Here is a 24,644-nt window from a genome sequence, read left to right on the forward strand (position 1 = left end):
TAAAAAGTAAACTGTGTTATTGCAATGGCTGGCTGCTTTACATGCTCATTTTTATGCGCAACATAATTTTATGCTTYTCGCATTTCATCTGCTTCTGCTGATAATTCGCAACTTTTCGGCATACATTTCATACGCTTCCTAAATTTATTACTTATTACTAAAAGAAGTGCTATTTATGGCATTACTCTAAGTCATTACAATATGTTCACATTTTCACAACTTGTTTCAAATTTGCCATTTCTTTCGCTCAAYTAGCTCCCTTATTTACACATACATATTTCCTCTTACTCTTTCTCTTTCTTCTTCGACTACTTCTGGCATTTAAAAAGCAACATCAACATTTCCTTAACGCTAGACAGCTCTGAACTAATTTAACATATTTTCTAAGTATTTTGTTGTTTTGGCATTGGCGCCTTTGCTTTGGAGATAACACGGCGCTTCCGGGAGTATTATTAATTTATGTTTGGTATATTTATTGGTATTAAGCTATTTATGGTATGTAATTATAATTTCTGTTTAAGCTATGCGATGCACTCGATTGCCTTGGGTCGGCGGGCATCAGCAGTGGCCGCAGCAAGGACGAGGTGTCACGCCGCTTTCTTGCCAATTAGTCAGCAACACCTTGGCTTTCGACAGCACCTTGCCGTCTTTTATGGCACCCAACAGCAGGGGCTGTTGCTGTTGCTGTTGTTGCTGTTGTTGTTGTTGCTGCTCCTGCCTCTTACTGAGCGCGCTGTGCGAGAGTGCAACCAAATCGTCAACATGTTGACAATCGAAACGTTGTGCAATCATCATCAATAATGTTTGATCCTTTGACGTGTCCTTAGTGAAATTGCCAATTGCTTGATTGCTGCCGCCATTGTCGTCGCCGTCGCCGTCGCCYCCGCTGCAGCGACTGGTATTGCTGCAGCTGGCAATTGCAGCGTGCATGGCAGCGCTAACACCCGGCGTGTCAAATGTCAATGCAGCCACAGTTGCTGGTAATGGAGTTGATGGGCTCCTACCGGCAACTGTCACCGACAGCTGTTGAGTTGCGTGGCGCTGTGTGCGCGCTTGGTTGCGCAATATTGACGTGCTTTTCTGCTGCCGTTGCTGCTGCTGAAGCTGTTGTTGATTTGCCAATTTTTGTAATGGATTCGCCGCTACTTTCGCCCACTGCATAAACATCGGGCACAGCGTCCGCGGCAATCCTGCCAATCGTACACTCAATGATTTCAAATTTTTTCCAACGCAATTATGAAAGGATTTTCGTCCTTTCAATGTCCGTTTGACTGCCAAGATTGAAGCTGCCCCATCATTTACAACACGCCTTGCTATTGTTGTTGTTGTTGCCGATATTACTACCTTTGATGGCAACACCGTGGCAGTGAAATCTGCCACTGGTGCCGCTACCATCGAGGCGGTAGTTCGTGGTGTCGTCACTGCCCTACTCACTTCGCTGGATTTCCTTTGGTTCCTTTGACAGCTTATAAAATGGCGTGTCAGTGCGCATAGAAAGACGCTAGTGCAAATGGCAATAAAAATATAAGCAACACACTCGGTGTCGATGGTGGTAGCTGAAAACCGCGCGAAGTTCTTCACTGCYGCCGCTGGTGCACTTTCCTTCTCATCATCATCGCTTGCTTCACTTATCCTTTTGACATATCGGTGCGCCAGCTCCAGCTCCACTGGCGGTGCGCTTCGCAGGCTGCTGGTTGCCTGAATTGCTGCCGCTGCCGCCTTCAGACCGGTCCAAAGCCGCTTCCAATGCATTTTTAGTGCTTTCGCGTAGATGCTCGCTGCCGTGCCGTGTACGGTTGTTGCTGAAGACGTGATGTCGGCGGCTAGAAAGGGAGAAGAACAGACACAGAATTCAAAAATGAGAAATTGACTGAAAGAGTTTTTGCGAAGCGAGAAAAATGGAGCATTAGTGTCAATCAATTGCAATCTAGAATGTAATTTATTGTATGTTTTCTTATCAAAWGGCAAGTTCTGCAGCGTTTTATTGAAAATAACTTACAACCATCGAGTCCTTTTTTCGAAAAGCAAAATGCTACCAAAATCGCTGCATGGTGTGGTGATGCCGAGCGCGCGAATTGAGTGTCTCGCTCCGCATTCTATAAATCAAATAGGATGCCTTCAGWGCACTATTTTCGAAGTCAAGAATGACAAACTCGTACATCCTTGGCATATAATATTTTCTGGATCTGATTGCAGGTAGAGACTTCCAAATAATTTGAGTTTGCGGGACGCTGTGTTGATGTTGATGGTTTTGGTAATGCACTCACATTCGAAAAATTTACTTCTTAAATTATTTATTTGGATGAAGGAGTATGCAAAAATGCATACATTAGATTAGGTTAGGTTAGGCTAATAGGATAATCCTTGTAGGACCACTAATAATCTCACTTCAACTACTAGAGACGCTTGTACATTGTGCTGCCTAGAACCCCTAAATACGGATAAAAAACACCCTGTCTCTTATACACATCTAGATGTGTATAAGAGACAGGGTTCATAGAAAGTATGGCAACGAATCATACTCAACATTAAGCTGTCGAAAGCTGAACAGAGGAGGAAAAAGTAGATATATTTACCTCATCTTCCTCCCAACTTTGATAAGTTGCGTCCACCAAAATCGTTAGCCTCAAGTACCTCTGCCGTTTTTAGCGAGCTCATCATGCCGCTAGAAGTGGGTTTGGTGGCGAAGTGGCCGAAATTATCAGGAAAGAAGAGAGGAGAATTTCGGTACATTCCTCTCTGGAATCCTTAATATTCCCAGTTTCCCGGAGTCTGCTAGCAACCTTCGAAGCAATGTATGAGCCGGCTATGTCCAGGGGTGTGATATGTAGAATGACATTAAGTGCAATCGTTGGTGTTGTACGTTGTCACCACTGTACGCAATGAGAGCCACTCGTTGAACTATTTTCAGCGGTTAAGCCAGTGCGGCTTTACTGAACGGSCTTCATCAGACAAATACACCATAGAACAGTATTGGCTTAATTACGATTTCGTAAGGTGAAAGTCCCTACCGTGTCCAAATAACACACACAAATGACAACAATATGAGGCTACCAAAGCTTTTCTCACCTTCTCCTCAACATTGGKTTTCCACGATAGCAAATGGACAAACGAACTTCCTGAAGCAATGTACCGATGTCATAAAAAATGTATAATAACGTGCCCCACAGGCGCTTTTTCTCTTATCTACTTATTACAAGTTGGAGCATTTTTAGAGAGATTTGTGGGATCAAACATCGCTGATGTGAATAAGTACAAGCTGTATTAGCTGAATTTGATGAAAAGTGAAAATACGCAATGCTAACGGAGTTCTTGGCGGCCGGTGGGCTGTGAGCGTGTGCAGAGCGAGTCGGGAGTGGCGATGAATTTGCACTTTGTTGACACTTCGGTATATGTTAACATTGCATTTGCATGCATTATGAAGTGTAAGTACCGCTCCGGCGTGGAGCGAGCTGCCGTCAGCTGTCAGTATACGTGTGTAACGGTGTTGTATGCGGCAGCAAGGAGCGCCGAGCGCCGAGCGCCTTTCATATGGCAATGGCACTTTTATGCGCCCGTTCGCTTTGTGGCAAAATTGACTGCACATCGAGTCGTTAGCGTTGTTTGCGACTGATTGGCTTACTTGCTGCTAGGGCACATATGCCACCATCTGTGTACGTGTGTGTGTGCTATAAATAGCTATGCATATTTTAATGCGCCTTAACAGCGTATTATGTTGATCATAAGCAGCTGAAGCCAAGGCAGTCGATGGAGCAGGAGCACTTGTAAAAACAAACTGCCGTTTGCCTTCAATGACAGCGCCGCCTTAACTCAATTTAAGTTTAACTATGCATGCACACATGTATACACACACACACACGAGCAAACGACTGCATAGATGAATAAACTCCGGCGTTTTCAATGTGTTTGGTATTTTCTTGCGAGTTTTTTTTTTCGATTTTCCTTTTAGGYGTGTTTGCATGAATTCGTGTATGTCAATGTTGCCTCAAGTAAGTGGCAACACTTTAGTGAAATTTCTTTTTTATTTACACCTAGCGGGCATGTGTGCTCTTTCATCCGCTACGTCGTTCGCACTGGCGCCACCAGCAGCTGCTGCTACCTTATCATATTTTCACAAATATTGAGCAACAACGTAGTCGTTCAATGTATTGCATAGTTTTGGGCGGATAACGTCATTCCTGGCTATATATGTATATACACACACATATGTATGTATTTGTCTATATACATATATGTGGATGCGCTTTATGAACAGAGTTAAGGTTTGAGAAATTTTGTTTGCATTTCGTATATATGTTTGTGTGTGCGTATGTGTGTTGGTATAACACGACGAAGGCAGGCTTTCGAGGATGTGTGTATTACATACTATGAGTGAGAAGAGAAGACGGCAGGAAATGCAGCATTGAAAACTATGGTGTTAAACGTTTTGGAAAAAGAAGGTGGTGCAGCGGTGAATCGACACACCGACACACGCTCACACATGTGTACATACAGTAATGAATATAAACATTAAATATTGCTGAAAAGTTGTTTGCAGTTCAAGTTGATTTGCTTTCGATTAAATATGTGTTCGAACGGGTGGCAAGCAAAGCCGATCGATTTGCCCATTAAACGAAGCGAGAAATTTGAAGTTTATTGCAATTTGCATTAAATAAACAGCCACGTATGGTACACAATCCACATATATGTACATATGTATGTATGCATGTGTCAGCAAACACGACGCTCATCGGATGACTCGGATGATTAGGAAATACACAACTCAGCGACTCGCCCAGTATTTAAAAGCAGAAAAATTAAGAAAAGCAAATAAAACGTTTGCTTTGGTTGCAACATGGTATAATATATATATGTGAAGGGTATCATAGGTGCATTTCTTATAGCATAAAAGGGTATTAACAGGTCTTTAGTTTGATTTTGAAGGCTACAATTCTATGGCAGCTATATGCTATAGTTGGCCGATCTGAACAATTTTTTCGGAGGTTGTAGCGTTTCTATAAATAATAATACTTGCCAAAGTCTTGAGAAATTCTTGCCAAAATCGTGAATATAACTTGTCAAATAAAAAAGTTTTATATATAAGAATATTGTTGATAGTTCAATTTGTATGACAGTTGTCGTGTTTAGCAGCCCGATATGAGCCTTTTTTTCGGAGATTATAGAATTTTATTAGACAATAGTCTCTGTCGAATTTCGTGAAGATATATTGTCAAACAAAAAATTTTTCCATAGAAGGACTAAATTTTGATAATCAGTTTGTATGGCAGCCATATGTTTTAGCGGGCCGATTTATACTATTTCTTCGGAGATTGTAGCATTTCCCTAAATAATAATATTTGCCGAATTTGGTAAAGATATCTTCTTAACTAGAAAGGTTTTCCATGCAAGCACTTGATATTGATAGTTCATTTTGTATGGCAGCCATATGCTATACCGGCCCGATCTGTACTATTTCTTCGAAGATTGTAGCATTTTCTTAGATAATAATCGTTGTCAAATTTCTTGAAGATATCTTGTCAAACRAAAAARTTTTCCATASAAGAGCTTGAGGCAGTATATCGTCTGTCGGTGCAGCYGCAACTTTCGAATTAATATTGAAGTTAAGCAAACTAAGGTGTTGGCAGTATCCACTTTAGCAAACAGTTGCAGTCAATACCCTTATTCAACTCAATTAAGTGTTTTAAATTGCTWCAACGTTTCAAAATGCCCGCAAACTATAATAAATATTCCTTTTTTAATTGCTGCATATATCCACGGTTGTTAACCATACAGTTATTATATTAAAACCTTGTATTTCACATTAACACAACATACGTTGCAACTCACCTGAATATGTTAAAAAGGATTCGTTATGATCCTCGAAGCCATCACCGCTGCCATGCTGCTCGTATGGATAATTATTGTGCATGTCGTATGAACGTCCGGAGGCCATAATGCGCGGTCGATCCTCTTCGATGACACTTTCGATTTCCTCTTTGAATATGTCAAATATGCTGGCCGTACACTTGAGCTGTTGGGGCGAGCGAAATCAACACGAATATCATGAATTCATTTATATATTTCTTCAAACAATATTAAATTAATATTTATTGWGCAGCGTTGCAAATTACCCTCATTTGTCCTTTAACGAAATGACTTGTGGTCACCATGAAATTCAGCGCGCACACCACCGACTCCAAATTGCTCTCTTCAAAGCGTTCAATTTGATAACTTTTTATAGAATGCAGCGGCACCTGGAATGAAAATATATTGTGCATTTTAAAAGAAAAACAAAACTAATAATATTAAAAAAAATACGAAATAATAAATGTCAAAATTTTTAAAAATATCTTTTTAACATTCAACAGTTAAACATTGAATTATTTGTGAAGAATGGTAAAATAAAGTAATGAAAAATTCAAAAATGTTCAAATAGAAAATAAAAGTAATCAATCATAAAAAGAGACACTATTGGTATAAATTCAATTGCGTGTCACAACAATTATTATTTCTTCAACAAATAACACAATTAAAGCTACATATCAGTGGATCACTAATCGGCTTAAAATTTAACATATCTATGCGACTTATGGAAAAAATGAGTGGAATGAGTTTTATTTGAAAATTATTCGCGCTATTGTATTGCATTGTAAGGTTGTGTTAAAAACTATTTGCCGTCATTAGAATAATATTAATGCATTTGTATTCACTAATTGATTCTAAATAAAAATAAGACTAAAAAATGTTAATTATTTCTATACCAGAAAAAAGATCCAACTATTGGCACTCGGYGTTTAAATTGAAATTTTAATTAATGTCATTGAATCCAAAGTTATTTGAGTTATCGCTCTTTAAGCTTTAAGACATATTTTTGTTTTTAGTTCAGTTTTTTTTAATGAGTATGTGGCAGACACTATTCTAAAGAAGAACGAAATCTCATTTAAAAATTGTTGATGTAAGCGAAATTGGACGTTTTATCAAAACAGTTGTAAATGCAAAAAGAAAATTTTAATAAAATCCCGAAAAAGAAGACAAAAAAGTAGACGAAAAGTGGTTAATCTCCGACTAAAGTTGAGGAAAGTTGTGTGATCTATGACTAGGCCACCTGACCTTAATATAATTAACAATCTTTGGGCAGACGTTAAGAGGTTAACTGCAAGGAGAAGAATCCTTCAAATAACGGGTGATTCAAGTAAAGGTACTTTTTTCAATAGCCTGTTTTGACAAACTACCCTTGAGCCCTGTGGTTAGGTACTGTTTGGCATTTCATCGTGGAAAGACTTCCGCCTGAACAACGTTTACAAATCGCTCACGATTACGATCTGTAAAGAATATGTTCTCCGCTCAATTTATGGCCTACATAATCGGTCTACTGAGCGTTCTATTCGCAATACCATCTATCTGAAGACCCAGCATTAATTTATGMATATTCGACCGAATACACGCTCGACCTTCCCAAGTRACATCGATTCGCTCTATGCGYTCCTGAAAAARGCGAAATTGCCGCATTTGGGATGAAGACCAATCCGAAGAGATTTAAGAGCTGCCATTTGATCCSGAAAAAAGTACGGTTTGRTGTGGTTAATAATTTTTGAAGTAATATGGACCGATGATTCTAGGTGAGAACKTAATCATCGCTACCRKTGTCACGACTATTTGATGYGAAAAWCTRAAGCTCGTGATCTCGGCAACATTTGGTTTCAACAAGACGGTGCCACTTCCCACACATCGTATCAATCAATGGATTTAATGAAAGAATACTTCGATGGATTGGCCGCTAAGATCGTGAGATTCATAGCGATACATACTAATTATTTAAGCTTTAATTTATATTATTAATAGTGAATCCACGGCCACGAGTTGTTGTGGTATACATTTTATGCTATTATTCATATAATAAACTATTCAGTACAGAGAAAATGTTATTTASGAATAATGGCAAACATATTTTTATATTTTAATGGAGATGTTCGYTTAATAGAGCGTCCATTTAACACATCTTTGACTGTAGTTTTTATTTATGATTTGTTTTTACTATCGTATCTTTCAAGTTGGTCCGAACTGGACTGCTGAAATCGATTCAGTAGTTTAGGAGTCCATCTCGAACAAATCACGTGACACGTAAGTTTTACATATAAAGATAATAAATACATATTTTTTTCTTCCCACTTCAGTTTATACAAAATAGGCCAGTCTGTTAAATATTTAGTAACTCTGAAATTTGGTGAAAAATATTTACCAGCAAGCTCATTTTTAAAATGGCTTGCACACCCAGGCGAACCGTTTGTTTGGTTGAGCATAGCAATTATGCCATTTCGAGTTTCATTTCAAATGCAAAGTAGCTTTGTTTGAGTTTTAAATTTTAATTAAGAACTTTTCATGAGCCAAACATTGCGACAGTTTCGCAGTTTCAACGTTTCAAATAGGCAACTGCCATATATTATGGGGTGAAAGGGTTCATAACGGTTAAACTACGCGCTCGTATGTACGTATGCGTGTGTCCGACAAAGTGCAGAAGCCACATTACATATGTCACCAATATAAAAACCGCAATCCCAAATCTCATGCCACGAAGCATATGCAACTTGTACGCCTACAAAAACAAAAGCATTTCACATTCAATCATGAGCTAGTAAATACAACATTCCAACATTCGTACGCGTTTTGTACCGCTTTGTCCTTAATAGCTCAGTAAAATGTACGAATTGCAAACAATTCACTAATTTAAGTAGCAATTTCCTTTTGCGGCGGCACGAAAATGTGCTACAACGCCCACCCACACTAAACTAAATGCGMGTCGCCACTGCCATGGCAGCCTAAACTTTTTGGTGCGCGCTGGAGAGCTCGAGCTCGGCTGCGGTTGTTTGTTTCGTTCCACTGACAGATGAAAGCCACAATGTCATCTCGCCGGTGAATTATAACCATGGTTGCGCTGTCGACGTCACCGGCCATCTAAGTGTGGTTGTAATGGCGTACACAGTCCGCTCCCTGCATTCTATACTTCCACACACATATATGTAGSTATGTAACTACGTTGGCTGGCAGCTGAAGAATATTGTTAAAATATTTCGCAAAACTCAGTAAGATATTTTATTAGATATTRTATTTTTAAAATCGCTTGTTGTTGTCGAATGGTATTTTATTGAGTTCTTAAGTATTGCTTATATTGGACCATAAGTATTCAATTCCGTTTGCTACAATAACTTATGAAGGAATAAATAAATTCAACATGCGCTCGCCAATTATTTACGAGCTGTCAGAATGTGGATGTGCGACAACAATATTCTTGCGGTTGATTGCTTTTTGGCTCCGAGAAGAATGCAATGAAAATTCTTCCGTCCTCCAGAAAAACAAACAAACGATGAAAATAGCGACTCGACACCACACAGCAGCCTGATAGATCTCATGACGAGTTACACATACAAATGTACAGACGCAGTCGTTTGTGCTGCGAGCGTTCTGTAAGCGTCAGACAGTGGCGTAACTTCAGCAAAACAAAAACATAAATAATAGTTGAAAAATTCCATAAAGTGTGACAATTTTGGTAACCGCAGAATTTCGGTTTACAGTAACAACAACGACAATAACAACGACGACAGTACACCTCCGTAGGGCAATTGCGCCACCACAAAGTGCACTCGACACGCACCCGACTGCCACAAAACAGCAAAACAACGTCAAAAAGCTGCATGAAAAATTGCTTTAAGCTAGCAAACACTCAAATTTACATACATAAGCAAGCGTACAAATAAACACAGCAACTACAGTGCTGGCCTGCAGACCTGCGGCGGCAGTTGAGCGGAGGGACTGAAGACCGCAACGGCAGAGCGACAGCGCCAGCAAAGCGTTAGCGCTATGGCACAGCCGACATGGTTACAGAGACATCAGCTATGAATGCGGAATATTTTAGTTTTCGCACCTCAATAGCCGCAATAGCGCTGGCTCGGTGGTAATGGTGTGCGTGTCAGGCAGAACGGCGTATGCCAAAGGGTGCAGAGCGCTAGAGGCATCGGTTACAGGTTTTAAAGCWTGCCACAAGACCAAAAGCGCGCTGTATTAGCATTGTTATTCCATCATTTATGTATGGGTAAATGTAAGTATGCATTGTATGTATGTAGTAGTATGTCTCGATGTATAATACATTCGAGTGACTATCTTAAAGCTGCAATACCTAAGCCACGTTTTCCAATTAGCACACTCTCCGCATTATTTGCTGKTGTGTCAACTTTGACAACCCCACACGATTAACAGTCACAAACCGTCGTTGTTTCTGCAGGCGCGAACATTAAAAGCACCCACAATACAGATAAATGTCAAGCGGCTCAACACCTAAAAGTCAAAAGCACATAGCAATTGCAGATCGAACAGAGTTGGGTAGACAAGCGAGCATACCTTGAGGCGCATCAAATCAWATTTGACATTCGACGCCGCCGCCACAGAGACTTGGCGATTGAGTGATCGCTATGATTTTGTTTATGTTTTTGTGAAGGCATGTCGAGCGCAATGTGTCATGTGATTGTGATTGCAATGCAGATAATAATGATGTTGTTCATTCTGTTGCTGTGCTCTTGCTGTTGCTGCCGATGACTAAAAGTCTGTTTATGATTTTTATGTGACAATTTTTCCCAACGCTGTAACTGTAAATATTTTTTCAGCACACTTTCTACACATCCTTGTATGTATTTGTGTGCGTGTATGTGTACAGTTGTGCATGTGTGCGTTACTGTTGGCATTATTGCCAGTTGACAGTTGTTGATGACATGTGTGTGGCAAATATTTGAGCGCATTTTAGTGCCAACAAAGCGAGTTCGAGTGCTGGGAATATTTCAAAAACAAAGAATCGCATTATAAACATGGCCTATTTTTCGTATTTGTATTTGCTCTGTCGAAAGCGTGTTTGTGCGCGCATCCATAAGGCCATGCATGTCGAGTTATGCATGTGTGTGTGTGTGTGTGTGTGTAGGAGCGCGACAATTACCAATTGTTTTGTGACTTTATTGCTTGATTTTTCCATTCATTTTTTATCATATATTGCGCTCCACCAGCAACTACGTTTATTACACAATATTACGAACGGTGAGTGCGTGATGTGTCAACAATCAGTGTCAACGGCAACTGCCAACAGTCAAAAGTTTTCATCAACGTCAACAATCAACTGTAAGCGATAAAAAATATCAACACTTTTCCGTTTTGTTCCTTTTCTCTCACAAAATCAAAATGAAAAACGGACCCACACTGACAACAAAAACAACAATACGMGTTGTATGTAAATACTTGTACATATTGATAAAATAAATGAAAGAAAATCTCTGAAGGCCCGYACAGGCACGTTGAAAAAATGCTCATATCCGTTGCAAGTTGTTTGATATGCAAAAGTGAAGAGTGAGTGACAGCAAAGTGCTCGCAGGTGTTGTGTGCCTCTGAAAAGCATTACCATCAAATGCTCGTAAAAGCGAAACAAAGTGTGAAAAACGCTTGAAGCCGACTAAAAGGAATTTTATAACTAAAAGTCGCTATTCAAATGAATTGTGAAATGCGCATTAATTAAAAAATGGTGGGAACATTCTAAATATTAAGTAGTCGAAGAAGTCTTTTCGTAATATTTTTTTTTTTTCTTTTGTTATATGAAGCTTAAAATATCACCTTTCCAAGACTATATGGTATGAAACAATGTGATTGTTAGCACTGTAGACTGCAACGACATCTATTGAGAAAATACGAAAAAACTTTTTCGACTAGTTAATATTTTCACTGCAYAAAGTCGGCATTTAATTATTTAATTTAATTTTATGCCGATATAAGAGTGAGTGACTTGAAACAAATCGACATTTTATGATAGCTGAAGCAAACTTTTCAATAGAAAGACCAAATATCCTTTCTACGAATGTCTGGAGCGTCCTTAAGAGAGCTTCTCTCGGCACAACGCCAAAATTATGCTTGGCGTTTTTAACGGCAGGGTGGGAAATGAAATATCTTTGGCAGAATAGTTGCAAAATTCAACCTCCAATGCGCAACTTCCCGAAAAGGGTTGAAGTAGATGGATTTGTATATATACTAAAAGCTCTGCTGGGATAGGGAACGATCTGTCCGAACCGTTTGATACTAATCAAGGTTTTAGGCAATCAGACTCCCTATCGTGTTTTACAGGTGAAAATAATATGAGAAGTAGAGCTCTCTATAAGAGCCCYCAAGWCCCTCATCATTTCCGTYCTGCTATATGGTGCAGAGGCATGAACAGTGCCAATATTTGTTTAGTCGACGTTAGGGGTGTTTGGGAGAACGATTTTGAAGAAGATTCATAGCCCTTTACGCATTGGCAAGGGCGAACAAGACAGTCGATAGAGTGATGAGCTGTACGACAGATACAGCAATATTGACATAGCAAATCAAGAGACAGCGGCTGCGCTGGCTAGGTCAGATTGTCCGGATGGATGAGAACACTCCTTCTTTGAAAATATTTGCTTCAGTAACCGCCGGTGGAAGTAGAGATCGTTGTAAAGAACAGGTTTAGAAGGATTTGGTCGACGCTTAAGTTTCTATTGTTCACTATTTAAACCCGCAATTTTCTTGTTTGCCGCTGATCAAAGTAACGAAAATGTAAATAGAATGCGTTTTAAATAACCGCTAGAAAACAAGAAAAAGAATCAACCAATCATACATATATCGAAAAATTTAGAACGATGCGAGTGTTGTGCGTTGTATACATACAAAATACGGCCGACAACATGGAGGTACGCGTATGCCGACAGACTTAAGAGCGCAAGAAAAAGAGTGCGCAAAAAACATGAATATTCATCGTCCACCACCATCGATAGCACACTTCTCTATCCAGCTCAAGCTTAAACGTCGGTAATAAATGAAATTGTTCGTTCTGCGGGCATCTGCTCGTCTGTTTTCCTGCGCACATAGCCACCTGCCCTTCAACACTCTTAGAGGCCTGCTGCCAGTGTGTTGCCTCTCATGCAGGTGTTTGCATACATATACACTTGTGCGGCCAGTGTGGTTTTTGAGCAATTTTTTTGCGCCGCTTCGACCMACCAAATTGTGCACAGCTTTTATTTTGCGTGCTTTTTTCACCTTCAACATGCCAACAAAACATTTAGTGCGATTTTTCATTTTGGCGTTGCGGTGCTTAGTCATATTTTCGGATTTTCCCACGCGTGTACGTTTTTGCGCCTATGCTTTGATGACGGTGGGGTGCGCAGGCTGTGTTTTTGCTTACGACTTTTTCTTTATGGAATTTAGTCTAGAAAAATGCGCAGCGACTGTGTGGCGTGTGAAACAATCGCTTAGAATGAGGAACTGAACATTTTCGCTTGCATATTTTGTTGGGTCAGTGTCTAATGGCAATGATTTGGTTATTGTTGGCCTCAGACAAGGCATTCGAGATTTTTTGTATGAGAATAAGGTATTTGATATTCGCTTTACAATTTATCCAACAATGATATGCTTTTCGAGTTATATATTTATTTATATACCTATATATAYATTTTTTAACACCAAACTTAACTGTATAGCAATCTGAGTTTAGTGTGTGCTATTGCTAGCCGGAGAGGACACTCTTGCCTCACTAACATTGGAATGWGACCAAGTTGGATCTTCATTAGCATCTTGCTTTCTAGAACTAGATCAATGGGCTTCACGCGCGCTCAGCAAACCTTTTTGATCACTATTTTGCTATTGCGAGACCCTTCTGGCCCAGAATTGAACCCAGCAAATCTCGTGAACCACTTGCCCTTAGAAGATTTCATCTTGACGCAATCGTAGATCATTTTCCAGTAGACGTTCATGCCATAAGACTTTAAATCTTGACGTACATAAGTTGTCAAAGGTGTATGGAGGAAGGTGAGGTGGGAACATTCAGACACTTTTTCCTCCATTCTAAATCTTTTGCAACACTGAGATGAAAACACCACGGTAATCTGATGTTCGGCGAACCAGGACTACTGCGGAAATTGACATTAGCCGTCTGAACATATTGGGTACTCAAAAAAGTCTTTTCGTATTTCGCATCATTTTCCCGCTAGAGGCATTATGACATCAGTGTACAATTTTTCTGCAATAAGTATTTTTCAGAGGTTTCTCTTAAAGTCAATGGAGCAACCATTGTTTTACCATTGCATTGGACGCAACAAATGGTAGTCCGATGGTGCAAGGTCAGGGTTATATATTATAGATGCATCTCAGATAAGATCTCACAGTTTTTGCCGAGTCATCAAAGATTTGTGTGGTCTAGCGTTGTCCTGAAACCTTTTCTGTTGATCAGATCTGACCGTTTTTTCGATTGCTTTCCTCAATCTCAATGTTGACAGTAAAATGTAGAATTAATCGTTCGACCACGCTGGATCACTTCATAGTGGATGATTCTTTTCACACCCACAAAAAAACTCAGATTAACCTTTCGAGGCATCAATCCTGGCTTTGCGACCATTTGCTGAGCTTCACCACGTATGGACCATGATCGTTTTCGGACATTATTTTCGTATTTGATCCACATCTCTTCTCTTGTTAACATTCAATTCAGAAATGGTTCGATTTCATTTTGTTACACCAAAGAATCGCTGATGTTTTCAGGGCGCCTTGTAGAATTACAAGGGTATTATGATCTATTCTATAAAGGTTGTATTGACTGGCGTTCTAATTTTTACGCAACACAAAGGGCCGGCATTCTAAGATGTCCAAGCGAGATCMMTYTTAGGATCGACTTCATAACTTGAACTAACCTAACCYAACTTCTTTCTCATTTTAATTTTTCCCGTCGCATTCTCGGCTAATAAGCGCTAATGAGTGAGTCTAATTGGCGAGGAACTCCGTATCGATAGAAGTTGGCGAACTGAATACTTCAGTCGAATTTTTGATTTTACATTTCATTAGGATTTTATTTTTGGCAACTTTTATGTGCCAAAACCATCAATTTTTAAATTACCACCCCTTTGCTGTTTGCTATGCATGTCGGAMCGCCCAAGCTCACTGGAAGCGAATGAAACCACTTTGCACTAATGCATAGCAATTGAAAATTGAATTCGTAAGCAACCGAAAGTATAAATAAAGGAAAGCCAAGCCAAAAGGGAAACATAAAAAATTAAGAGCCCATGACGGCCAGTAAAGAATTTAAAGCAATATAAGTGGGCATTGTTGGGACACCATAATAAGCCCCGCAACTTACCGGACCACCATTAATAGTCCATGTCAAATTAGCAGCCGGCTTCGAGTACTTAATTGAGCAATTGCCATCAACCAAATCGCCGATACGATAACGTGGCTGGATGCCCGTAACAATAGCCTGCTCCTCCGGTAATTCTGTGACGCAGAGACGACGCAGCACGGAAACAGCGCACATAAAGAAAGAAAAAATGGTTCTTAATTTAGTAAAAAAATTGTGAACTCGGCGAATGAGGAAAAAAGTCGATTTTATCAAAATGTTCGCTAGTTTTCAGCYATTGAATTGAAAAGTCATCAATTAGAAGTGTTCAACACGGAATTTGCCACCACTGAGTGGGCGCAAAAAACGTGCTAAATATACGTGAAGTTTCTAATTAATTTGCTTTACTGGCACTTGGGTGAAAAAGCAAGCATTTAAATTAGCGCCTTTTCGCAATTTCAAACATTTAAGCCGATTTAATATTTTTTTGCGCGCGCATAAGCATAGTTTCACTCATTGGCGCTAAATAGCATTAGTATGTGTTTGTGTATATGTGTACTTTACTCACCCACAACTTCCAGTTCAGAGGAGACCATGGCGGTCTGAAAGGTTGGCGCCTCCACGGAAATCTCRCATGTAAACTTGCCGGATATGTTGAGCGGCACCGCCAGCAGCACGACATGACTTTGATTGGAGAGATTACGCTGTTGCATTGCCGTAATAAATGCATGTAGAAGTAAAAGAGTGGAGAAAAACATTTATGAAATTAATTATAATTGAATGTTTTCCAAAAAATATGTGAAAAAATTCGCATGGCGGAAATTTCGCTAAAAGCGATTTGAATTTTTTATTATGGCAAATGTTGCGCAGTAATTTACTTTTCCTATATAACGTCCCTGTATGTACGTATGTATGCAAGTAATTGCTTTAGATAAATTTTCAGCGTATACATACATACATGCTTACATGTTTGTACACTGTATGTTTATTAAGGTTTGTGTAGCGAATGTTGTAAAATTTAATTAACTAGCTTTTGCTGTGCTTTGAAAGGAAATAAATAGCGGAAGCTAATAACACCTTTTGGGAATACGAAACAATTTATGAATGTTCGCTCTTTTTTACTGAACAACAACTAATTTGATTTAGCTTTGGAAAATTAATTATTGAAATGAATTAACTTATGGTTAAAGGAGCGTACACATATTTTCGTACTTTTATATAAGTGTACTAATATCTACATATGTATATATGTATATATGTATGCAACAGGGTTTTAACAATAGGAACGATACAAAACGAGACCACTAGGGACAGTAAAGGACGCCATATTTTTTCTTGCTCTTTTGGCATTTCTATNTACACATATTTTCGTACTTTTATATAAGTGTACTAATATCTACATATGTATATATGTATATATGTATGCAACAGGGTTTTAACAATAGGAACGATACAAAACGAGACCACTAGGGACAGTAAAGGACGCCATATTTTTTCTTGCTCTTTTGGCATTTCTATTCAGYAAGGTTTGCCATTTAATSAAAAGATATATGATMMAACAACGAGCTACGTCTAACTTATGGTCGCCAMAATCGTCCTGTCAGATCAACAATTAAACGTCTAGTGGAAAAATTTGAATCCMCAGRCATAGTRCRAAATCTTTCGCTAGCGYATCARTKGARAAAGACCCAAACCAGTCCCTCACACGTCGTTCTCAAGCGTTGAAAATGATCCGGACTTTCATCGAAAAAWCATTTTCAGGGCTGGCTGACCGACTTCATCAATAAGCAAAATAATCTTTATTGGTCAGACAGCAATTCACATGTACTCCAAGAGTCACCATTGCAACATTTGAAATTATAGAAACGAAAAAATCTCGCTTCMTCTGTCCTCTCTGTGAAGCATTTTTGCATTAAAAAAAACAAGCTGTTTAGTGGTCTATAAACGAAAACATGATTATATAGCTGCCATAAGTAGGTATATTTAAGAGATTTACTTGTTTGAATTCCCAGTGCTCTTTCCTTACTAGTGAGTAGAAGGAGGTATGTATGTAAAGAATACGCCCTAAGCATCATTTGAGAAAAATTATTTAATTTTGCTGGTTGCTACTCTTACAAGTTATAGGAGACTATTGGAAAACAATTTGAAAATAAAGTAGCCACGGAAAGTACTCTTTTGACGAGGCAACAAGTGCTGCAGGAATAAAGATCACACAAGAAAATTTCAATTTGCCATTTACAAAATGATGGTATGTGATGTGTACTGATGAAAGCGAACGTCAGTGGTTTTTGGATTTTTTTGAACAGATTAATGTTAATTATTCACATATTTTAAATAATTTTTGTTAGAAAAAAAATACATATGGTCATATGAAAAAATAAATCTCTGTATATACCTAGAAATAGATAAAAGTTGCCATTTAGAGGCATTAAATTCAAAGTTTGTTTTTAAAAAAAATATTTTTTTTTGGTTTGTTTAATAGATAGTACCCACCAGCCCTACTATTTTCTTAAAACAGCTGTATATGTGCTTCCGTAAYATTTTTTAAAGCGTTCACCCTTAATTAAGATACTAAATCAACAGTCAAAAGAACATTGCTTTGATTAACTCTGTACAGCTTAGCTTCCCGGGGAAGCTTCTGCAGCTAAAATTTTGTTTGCTGCGCAGTATATGAAATTCATAAAAGTAATTTCAATAATTTTGCTGTAAAGGCAGTAAAACTTATCTCCATTTGCATGGCGTTACTCTGACTATGTATCTGCATTTATTTACTCAATTTTCATTCTCTTATTAATGCCTCATTRCTTTTATAGTTTTAATATTCTTTTTGATTTCTGCAACATTTAACATTACTTTTGTTGAAACGAACAAAATACAACAACGAAATATTACAAACAAATAAATGACTGTATGCAGAAAATAGCTTCAATTATGCTTTATGCGAAAACAATGTGTGTATATTATAGTTAAAGTAATTCTTTCCACAAATGATATAATTAATATCAATACAGGGCATTGAAAAAGCTTRAAATTCACAACAAAGGACAAATTCGGACAACTTTTATGTGCCAACATATGTAGAAATATATATTCATTATATTCCTATATACWTATATATGCAATACAGTCATTTCTTTTTTATTCAATAATTTTATACACATTTTTGGGAATTTTAAAAAAATTACGAATTTGCCAAATACATTTAATTTTTATAATCAAACAAAAAAATTCAGAAAAGAGTTCTTCATGTTTTGACGAAAACTATCAAATTWACATCGAAATCGTCCAGCTTTATGACTTCACATAGTATATCTATAAATTATAAAAAAAAAGTGCTGAAAGAAACATAATAAAGGTCCTTAGGTCTATATGGTAAGACAAATTTAAATCTCATCAAAAAAATATCTCGTTTCAAAGATTATTAGGGATTTAGGAATTTAGGATTAGGGATTTGGAAACAAACCAATATGATTCTAGCTCTTTCTAGAACAAATTGCCTTTAAAAAACTAGTTGTAATCGAAAAAAAAAACCTTCGATCAATCACGATATCATCCCATTTAGAAGAACGGTGAAAAGATTTTTAAAACTTTCTTTCACTAGGTTTCTGAAAAATTGTGACCACCAACTTTGAAAACGATGTTTCGAGAAAAACACGATCAAAGATTGAAGTAGTCTARCCTGAGGAGCCGTGCCCCCAAAGGTTCCATCTCCTACACTTTTATTGTGATTGCATTGAAAATCTGAAAAAATGATTTTTTAACTCAAATTTCAAATAATCCCCTAAGGGGATATTTTAGGCTAAAGTTTTGAAGAATCAAAATTTTTTTTAGAAAATTTAAAAATCAAAAAAATTCTAAATTCTCCAGCTGAGATATTCAAAATATCTCCGCAGTGGCAAAATGGTTGTATTTTAGTGTCGCGACAATTGGACTGGTTTAAACTTGGATCGAAACTTAAAACGCGTTTTTCTAGAAACTACTTTAGCAAAAATACATGAAAATTTGCAAATTTTAGTATTAAACAAATATGATAAAGTTAAAAAATTTGCGAAAAATTCGTCTTTCCCATTTTATGTAGATAAAACGCTCGATATTCGAATCTCTACAACAATATATGAATTTTTATACTTGCATAACTTTCAGAACTAAATTTGAATAATTTCGCGTCGCGTCACTTGTATTCTTSTTGGAATAATATTTACACATCCATATACTATATGTACATGACAATCATCGCGTATAGTTGTGTGTGCGACAGTAAGTACAATCGCTATTATTRCAATGAATCCCGAACTTAATGAGGCGAAATATGCGTACGTGGCAAATCGATTGTGTGACGCAAATGTATCGACGTGTATCCAAATGCATTCAAGGGCACATTTACAACTTAAGCCGGTAGACAGTCATCTACAACAATTAAGTATATATATGTACATATAGTAAGTATAAGTCACAGGTATGAAAATAAGCATTCGTAATGAGGTAATTGAACTCATTAGTTAATCATCACGCATGCAACCAACCGTGAGTAGGTGATATTACGTGACTATACTTTATTGTAGTAAACTATAATTACAAGTGCTACTGCTATTGCTCCTTTAAGCATTTAAACAAGCTTTTGATAAATAAGTAAAAACTAAAATATATATATACTACATATAAACAAAGAATGGAAAATCATTTATTTTTCTTTATAAGCTGATAAATTAAATTTTGATTCGATTAGAGCAATGTCAAATGATTTCTCTGCTGCAGTAATTGAAAATGTCTAAGTCGTTACAATAAATTGGTTTTGAAGTAATCGTGCTTTTTTGCTTTTCTGCTTTATTAAATTATAMAATTTAAGCTCACGCAAACAGAATTTGAAATGCACAGCAACTATTATCGCAATTTCGCAATTTTCAATTATTTTTAGTTTATTGACATCGTTTGTGTTATCAGTTCGATTTTAAAATAATTCATGTTTTATTGCAAATAAAATAATGTCCAACTCTCTCTATATAGTATACTATATATATGTACATTAGGATGCCTCTTGTTTCCCAAGTTTATATTTGTTGCAGAGTGCAGMGGAGTCAGTTTGGTACCTAAAAAGTGATCAACATATCAGCTTAAATTACGTCTAAATTATGATTCGTTTTCCATTTATAACAAGCGATTTTTCTGATATTTTRCATATCACTTTGAAAAAATGGTATTCTAATACAAAATTTTGTGTCATGGTATGCGGTACATACTCACTGTATGAATTCTCAGTAAATTATATGGATAGATTTAACAGCGTATAACTTTTGAAGGGATATTTTTATAAAAAAAAAAATGTTTAAGACATTTTCTGTAAAGCGCCAAATTTTGCGTTAGAATATTCTATTTTCAAAGTTTTGGAGGTAAAAAATTTAATAGAAAAGGTCAAAACATTGCATGTAAAATACAAAGAGGAATGGGAAAATGCAAAAAAATAATTGTACACTGTTAAAATTGAAAAAAGAGCTTATTTACGTTGAATAGTGTGTTTTAGCGCAAAACTGATACTGTAGTTGGCATCAGCAAACAAAGAAAAAAAAAAAAATGGGGAATAATGAATATGGATACTGGATATATAATATATGCATCGAACATGAGGGATAACTGTTTTTGGACACGCACACTCTTAATTTGTTTGAAACATGATGAGTCAATTGAAAACTACGTTAGGATTACGATAAGTCATGCGGAATTACATCGAAAATTGTCAATTCTTGCTTACTACAGTCGACACGCCAAACTCGCGATAAGCATGTTATATTTTGTGTTTTTTTTTTTTGCAACACATAATTAACACATAATTTTTGTTGGGCGAACATGACAAATAAAACTCAGACATTATATCGTTGAAAGAAGATTGGTCAACTCAAGTCGTGTACTTGCAACAAAAACAAAATCTATGTGGAAAGACTTCATCCAAAATTAGTAGCGACAGTGGACAGGTATGTATATCTAAATTATGAGAGATACCGTATATCTCTTTGAAGAATTCGCACCGAAAATCGCAAAATCGTGCGGGGTCCATTAAAATTGATTTTCAAAATAGGAGGAGAGAGTGTGTAACTTTCACTTTAATGACCTCCCAAATCAAAAGAAACAGTTCATCTGGTAGTTATTTTATATGAGAATAAAGAGCAATTGATAACTTTGCCAAGATAAGAAAACTCATCAGAAAGAGAACAGGAAAAAGTCGCCTGGAACGATGGATAACTAGTTCCGTTATTGAACTCTCAGTGATATTTTTAAGTGGCAATAAAAATCGAAAATTTAAAGGCCGACCTCCAGGTATCCTGCATCAAGCCACATAGACGGAAAGGGTAATTTGTGTATTGCAATAGCACTGTTTAGCGTTTAACTGAAAAGTTGAAGAAGGATAAGGGCACACTGTTTAATACATATTTGCTTGTTAATCGTGATATTTTACGTTCTGGCTCCAATGTGTTTTAAATGTAAAACAAACTTATCTGGATTTATGCTYTTCGAAGTCAATTCAAACTGATAAAAAATAAATACAGCAATTCAGTCAACCTCTACAGTATTTAGGCAATGAAACTGCTGCTCAATCCGTATTAGATGATGAAAATTTAAGCAAAGGGTATCAGATTACAAGAAGTTTTAAGTGAGGAGGGCGGTCGTACCGCTGAAAAAGTGCTCAAGATGTTGCAAGAATTTCATTACTGTTGAAGAGGTGCACAAGCAAAGATTTATCCAGAATGTAAAAAAAAAAAAAACATCTTGGAGCACCCTAACGTACATCCCTAAATAAATAAAAATGTGCTATTTTTTGAACGAGAATTAAATATTTCGATTTTTCTCTACCATTTATAAAAAAAAAAAATTTTGAGAAAAATCTTTATGTGCACATACATACATGTACTATATACATACAATACACAAATGAAGCAAATTTTTTGCGCAACTTCCATTGACACTGTCCTGCCACATACATATGTATCTACATATGTAGGCGCGTACGAGTACATCATTATGATATTCACAGAATTATTTATTGTTGTGTATATTCACTTGTACATACCTCAACATTTAGTCCGGCGACCATGGGGAAAACTTTCATTGCCGGATTTTCCTTTGGTGTATAGCGATAAAACTCTCGCCGCCCCTTATACCATTTTATGGAGTATAAAGTATCATTTTCCATATCGTAATTGCATATGAGAAGTGCATTGCTACCACGTTTCACCGCTTGTGGTATTGTAACTGAAACATCCTTGAGTCCAGCAATGAAATCTGCAAAAATAAATAAAAAGTACGAATGAGGTGAGGTGCTGTAGGTGAATGCTGGCAAAGTGAATGGATAAAAATKTTTACCACGAAAAGTATTAAAACGACCAACTTGGCATTGTGGGTGTGTGATTTTTTGCATACACTTTTATTTTTTTGTATTTTTTATGAAATGTGTTTAATAGTGAACGAAACACCTCAAGTGCCACACCTGCTGGTCGTTGCAGCAGACATACACGTAGAAAGGTAACGGTACAGCATAGTTTTACTTTTCCGCACTTAAGATATTTGCCAACGGTGACAGCGGTGGCAACAGCATAAAAGTGTAAATTTGTTTTAAATTCGCATGAAAATGTCGGCAGCGCTGAAGACAGCGGGGCGAAAAGTGAAAGCAGCCATGCAACGCTTCACTGAAGCTGTGGAGCTCTGCAACATTGGAAGTGCGCAATAAATGTTCCACTTAAAAATTTCTATGCGCAAACGTTTTGCTGCGGGAATATAGAGTTTCCCCCCCTCCATAACAACGAGCACGCAGACACACTCATGCACGCGCTCAGCTGCATGCATACACGTAATTATATATGAATTTATGGAAACGTCCTATTTCTTATCCCACTCTGGCTTTGATCAGAAATTAAGAGTTGATTGCCACGTCGAAGTTTTGACCACCCATTGCGGTTTGCCGACCGCAGCAAAGACGCGTCGAGAGTACGTTCATGGTTGGGCAGCCGGAACTGCTGAAGTATGCGCGTGACAGCGGTGGACTCTGTACACATGTACGTGTGTCTAACGTTGAGCGAGGTTTGAGACTTTTTAATGCCAGCTATCATGGCTTGAGAACATACATACATGTGCTTTTGTTGTTGATATCAACTGATGGAAAAAGTTTTGTGCGGGGAAGTGCATATAAAATATACTCTACCGAAAAAAGTTGGAGTAAAAGGTGTTGCAGCGAAGAGCCTTTGCGAACATGCAGCTGCAACTATGCTTTGCATTAGTTAGAAATACGTGAATCTTATTCATTTAAACTTATTGATATAATATTTAATTTATTTAAAATATTTAATTTCTGCTTGTGCCTCTTCACGAGTATTGGGTAAGGAAAAATATTTTTGATATTGGGTTGTCGAAAAAATCTTTTCGTATTTCTAATCAAAATTCAATTTTTTTATAGTTTTAATAATAAATAACTAAACAAATACATATCATTTGCTCCGACCATTTTGTGAAAAAATACCRAAATACGAAAAGACTTTTTCAACCACCCAATACTTTTAATTTTTGTTGCTGTGAACAACATACATRCACATATGCAGGTGCTTCCCACAACTTAAACGATTTATTTTGCAATTTTGTATGTGTGCACGTGTGCACGCAAGAATTAGCAACGCACACATGAACCAAACCACTGTTCAAATTTACTACACTACAATTACGACTAACCAAAAACCAAAACACAAAAAAGTAGTGTTTCAAATTGTAACGGAAACCACGAAAAACTAAAACTTTGTAACGAAAAATGAATGTTGTATGCGATTATAAATTGATACCGTACAACAGGTGAGGGTCAACTTTGCAAAATGCAAATACAACAACAAAAATTATAAAACAGTACACCACGAGACAGCAACATACAGAATGCTGGACACTATTGATATTGTCGGCACTGCTTTTTTGTCGCAATGTCTTCTTTGCATTTCTCTGTCACTCGTACTCGATGCAGACCTTCACTGCACAGACACTCGCATTTAAYTCTTAAATATACACAAAGAGTTGTACTTTCCATTTGACAAAACCACTAACAACCAGTGTGTATGTTTTTGAATTTTCAAAATATTACAAAGTGTGTATGGGTGTGTGTGTATTGCTCCCGCATGAGAGGGAATAAAATTTATAAAGTTTTACGTATCAGCTAAATGCTGGAGGAAAGGAGAGAGAGGGGGAAAACATGTAATGATTATTTGCTAATATTTAACATGCATATGTAGTTGTGAACGAGTGTGTGTGTGTGTGCAATATTTTTGAAATGTGAAATCAAAATCAAGGTTCAGCTGGTTTCGTTATTTTTATAATCAAATCGTAACTACATTCTGCACAAAGCGAAACTTTTTCATATTCGAATTTTATAAACTAGAGATACGCATATATATATTTTATTTTGCAGATCAAAGTGCACGCCATAACTGTTAAATATCCTTGTACATAGCTAGGTGTGAAAATGCTTTCAGAGTAAGTACCTGAAACGTTGCGCTGAGCT

At 37.2% G+C, this 24,644-nt stretch overlaps 1 protein-coding gene across 2 annotated transcripts in view; it reads right to left on the reverse strand.

The window, feature by feature from the left end:
* The window catches only part of LOC108968548, a gene marked incomplete at its 3' end in the record, with an annotated part of 101,720 nt that continues 77,076 nt past the window's right edge, over positions 1–24,644 (reverse strand). For both annotated transcript variants that reach the window (XM_018932644.1, XM_018932643.1), the window contains 6 exon segments: positions 1–1,823; positions 5,827–6,010; positions 6,111–6,233; positions 15,146–15,279; positions 15,690–15,825; positions 22,182–22,393. In XM_018932644.1, coding sequence (XP_018788189.1) covers positions 559–1,823; positions 5,827–6,010; positions 6,111–6,233; positions 15,146–15,279; positions 15,690–15,825; positions 22,182–22,393 — 2,054 coding nt within the window.

Source organism: Bactrocera latifrons, unplaced genomic scaffold, assembly GCF_001853355.1.
Source record: "Bactrocera latifrons isolate USDA-ARS-PBARC rearing strain unplaced genomic scaffold, ASM185335v1 scaffold_22, whole genome shotgun sequence".
NCBI classification, from domain to species: Eukaryota; Metazoa; Arthropoda; class Insecta; order Diptera; family Tephritidae; genus Bactrocera; species Bactrocera latifrons.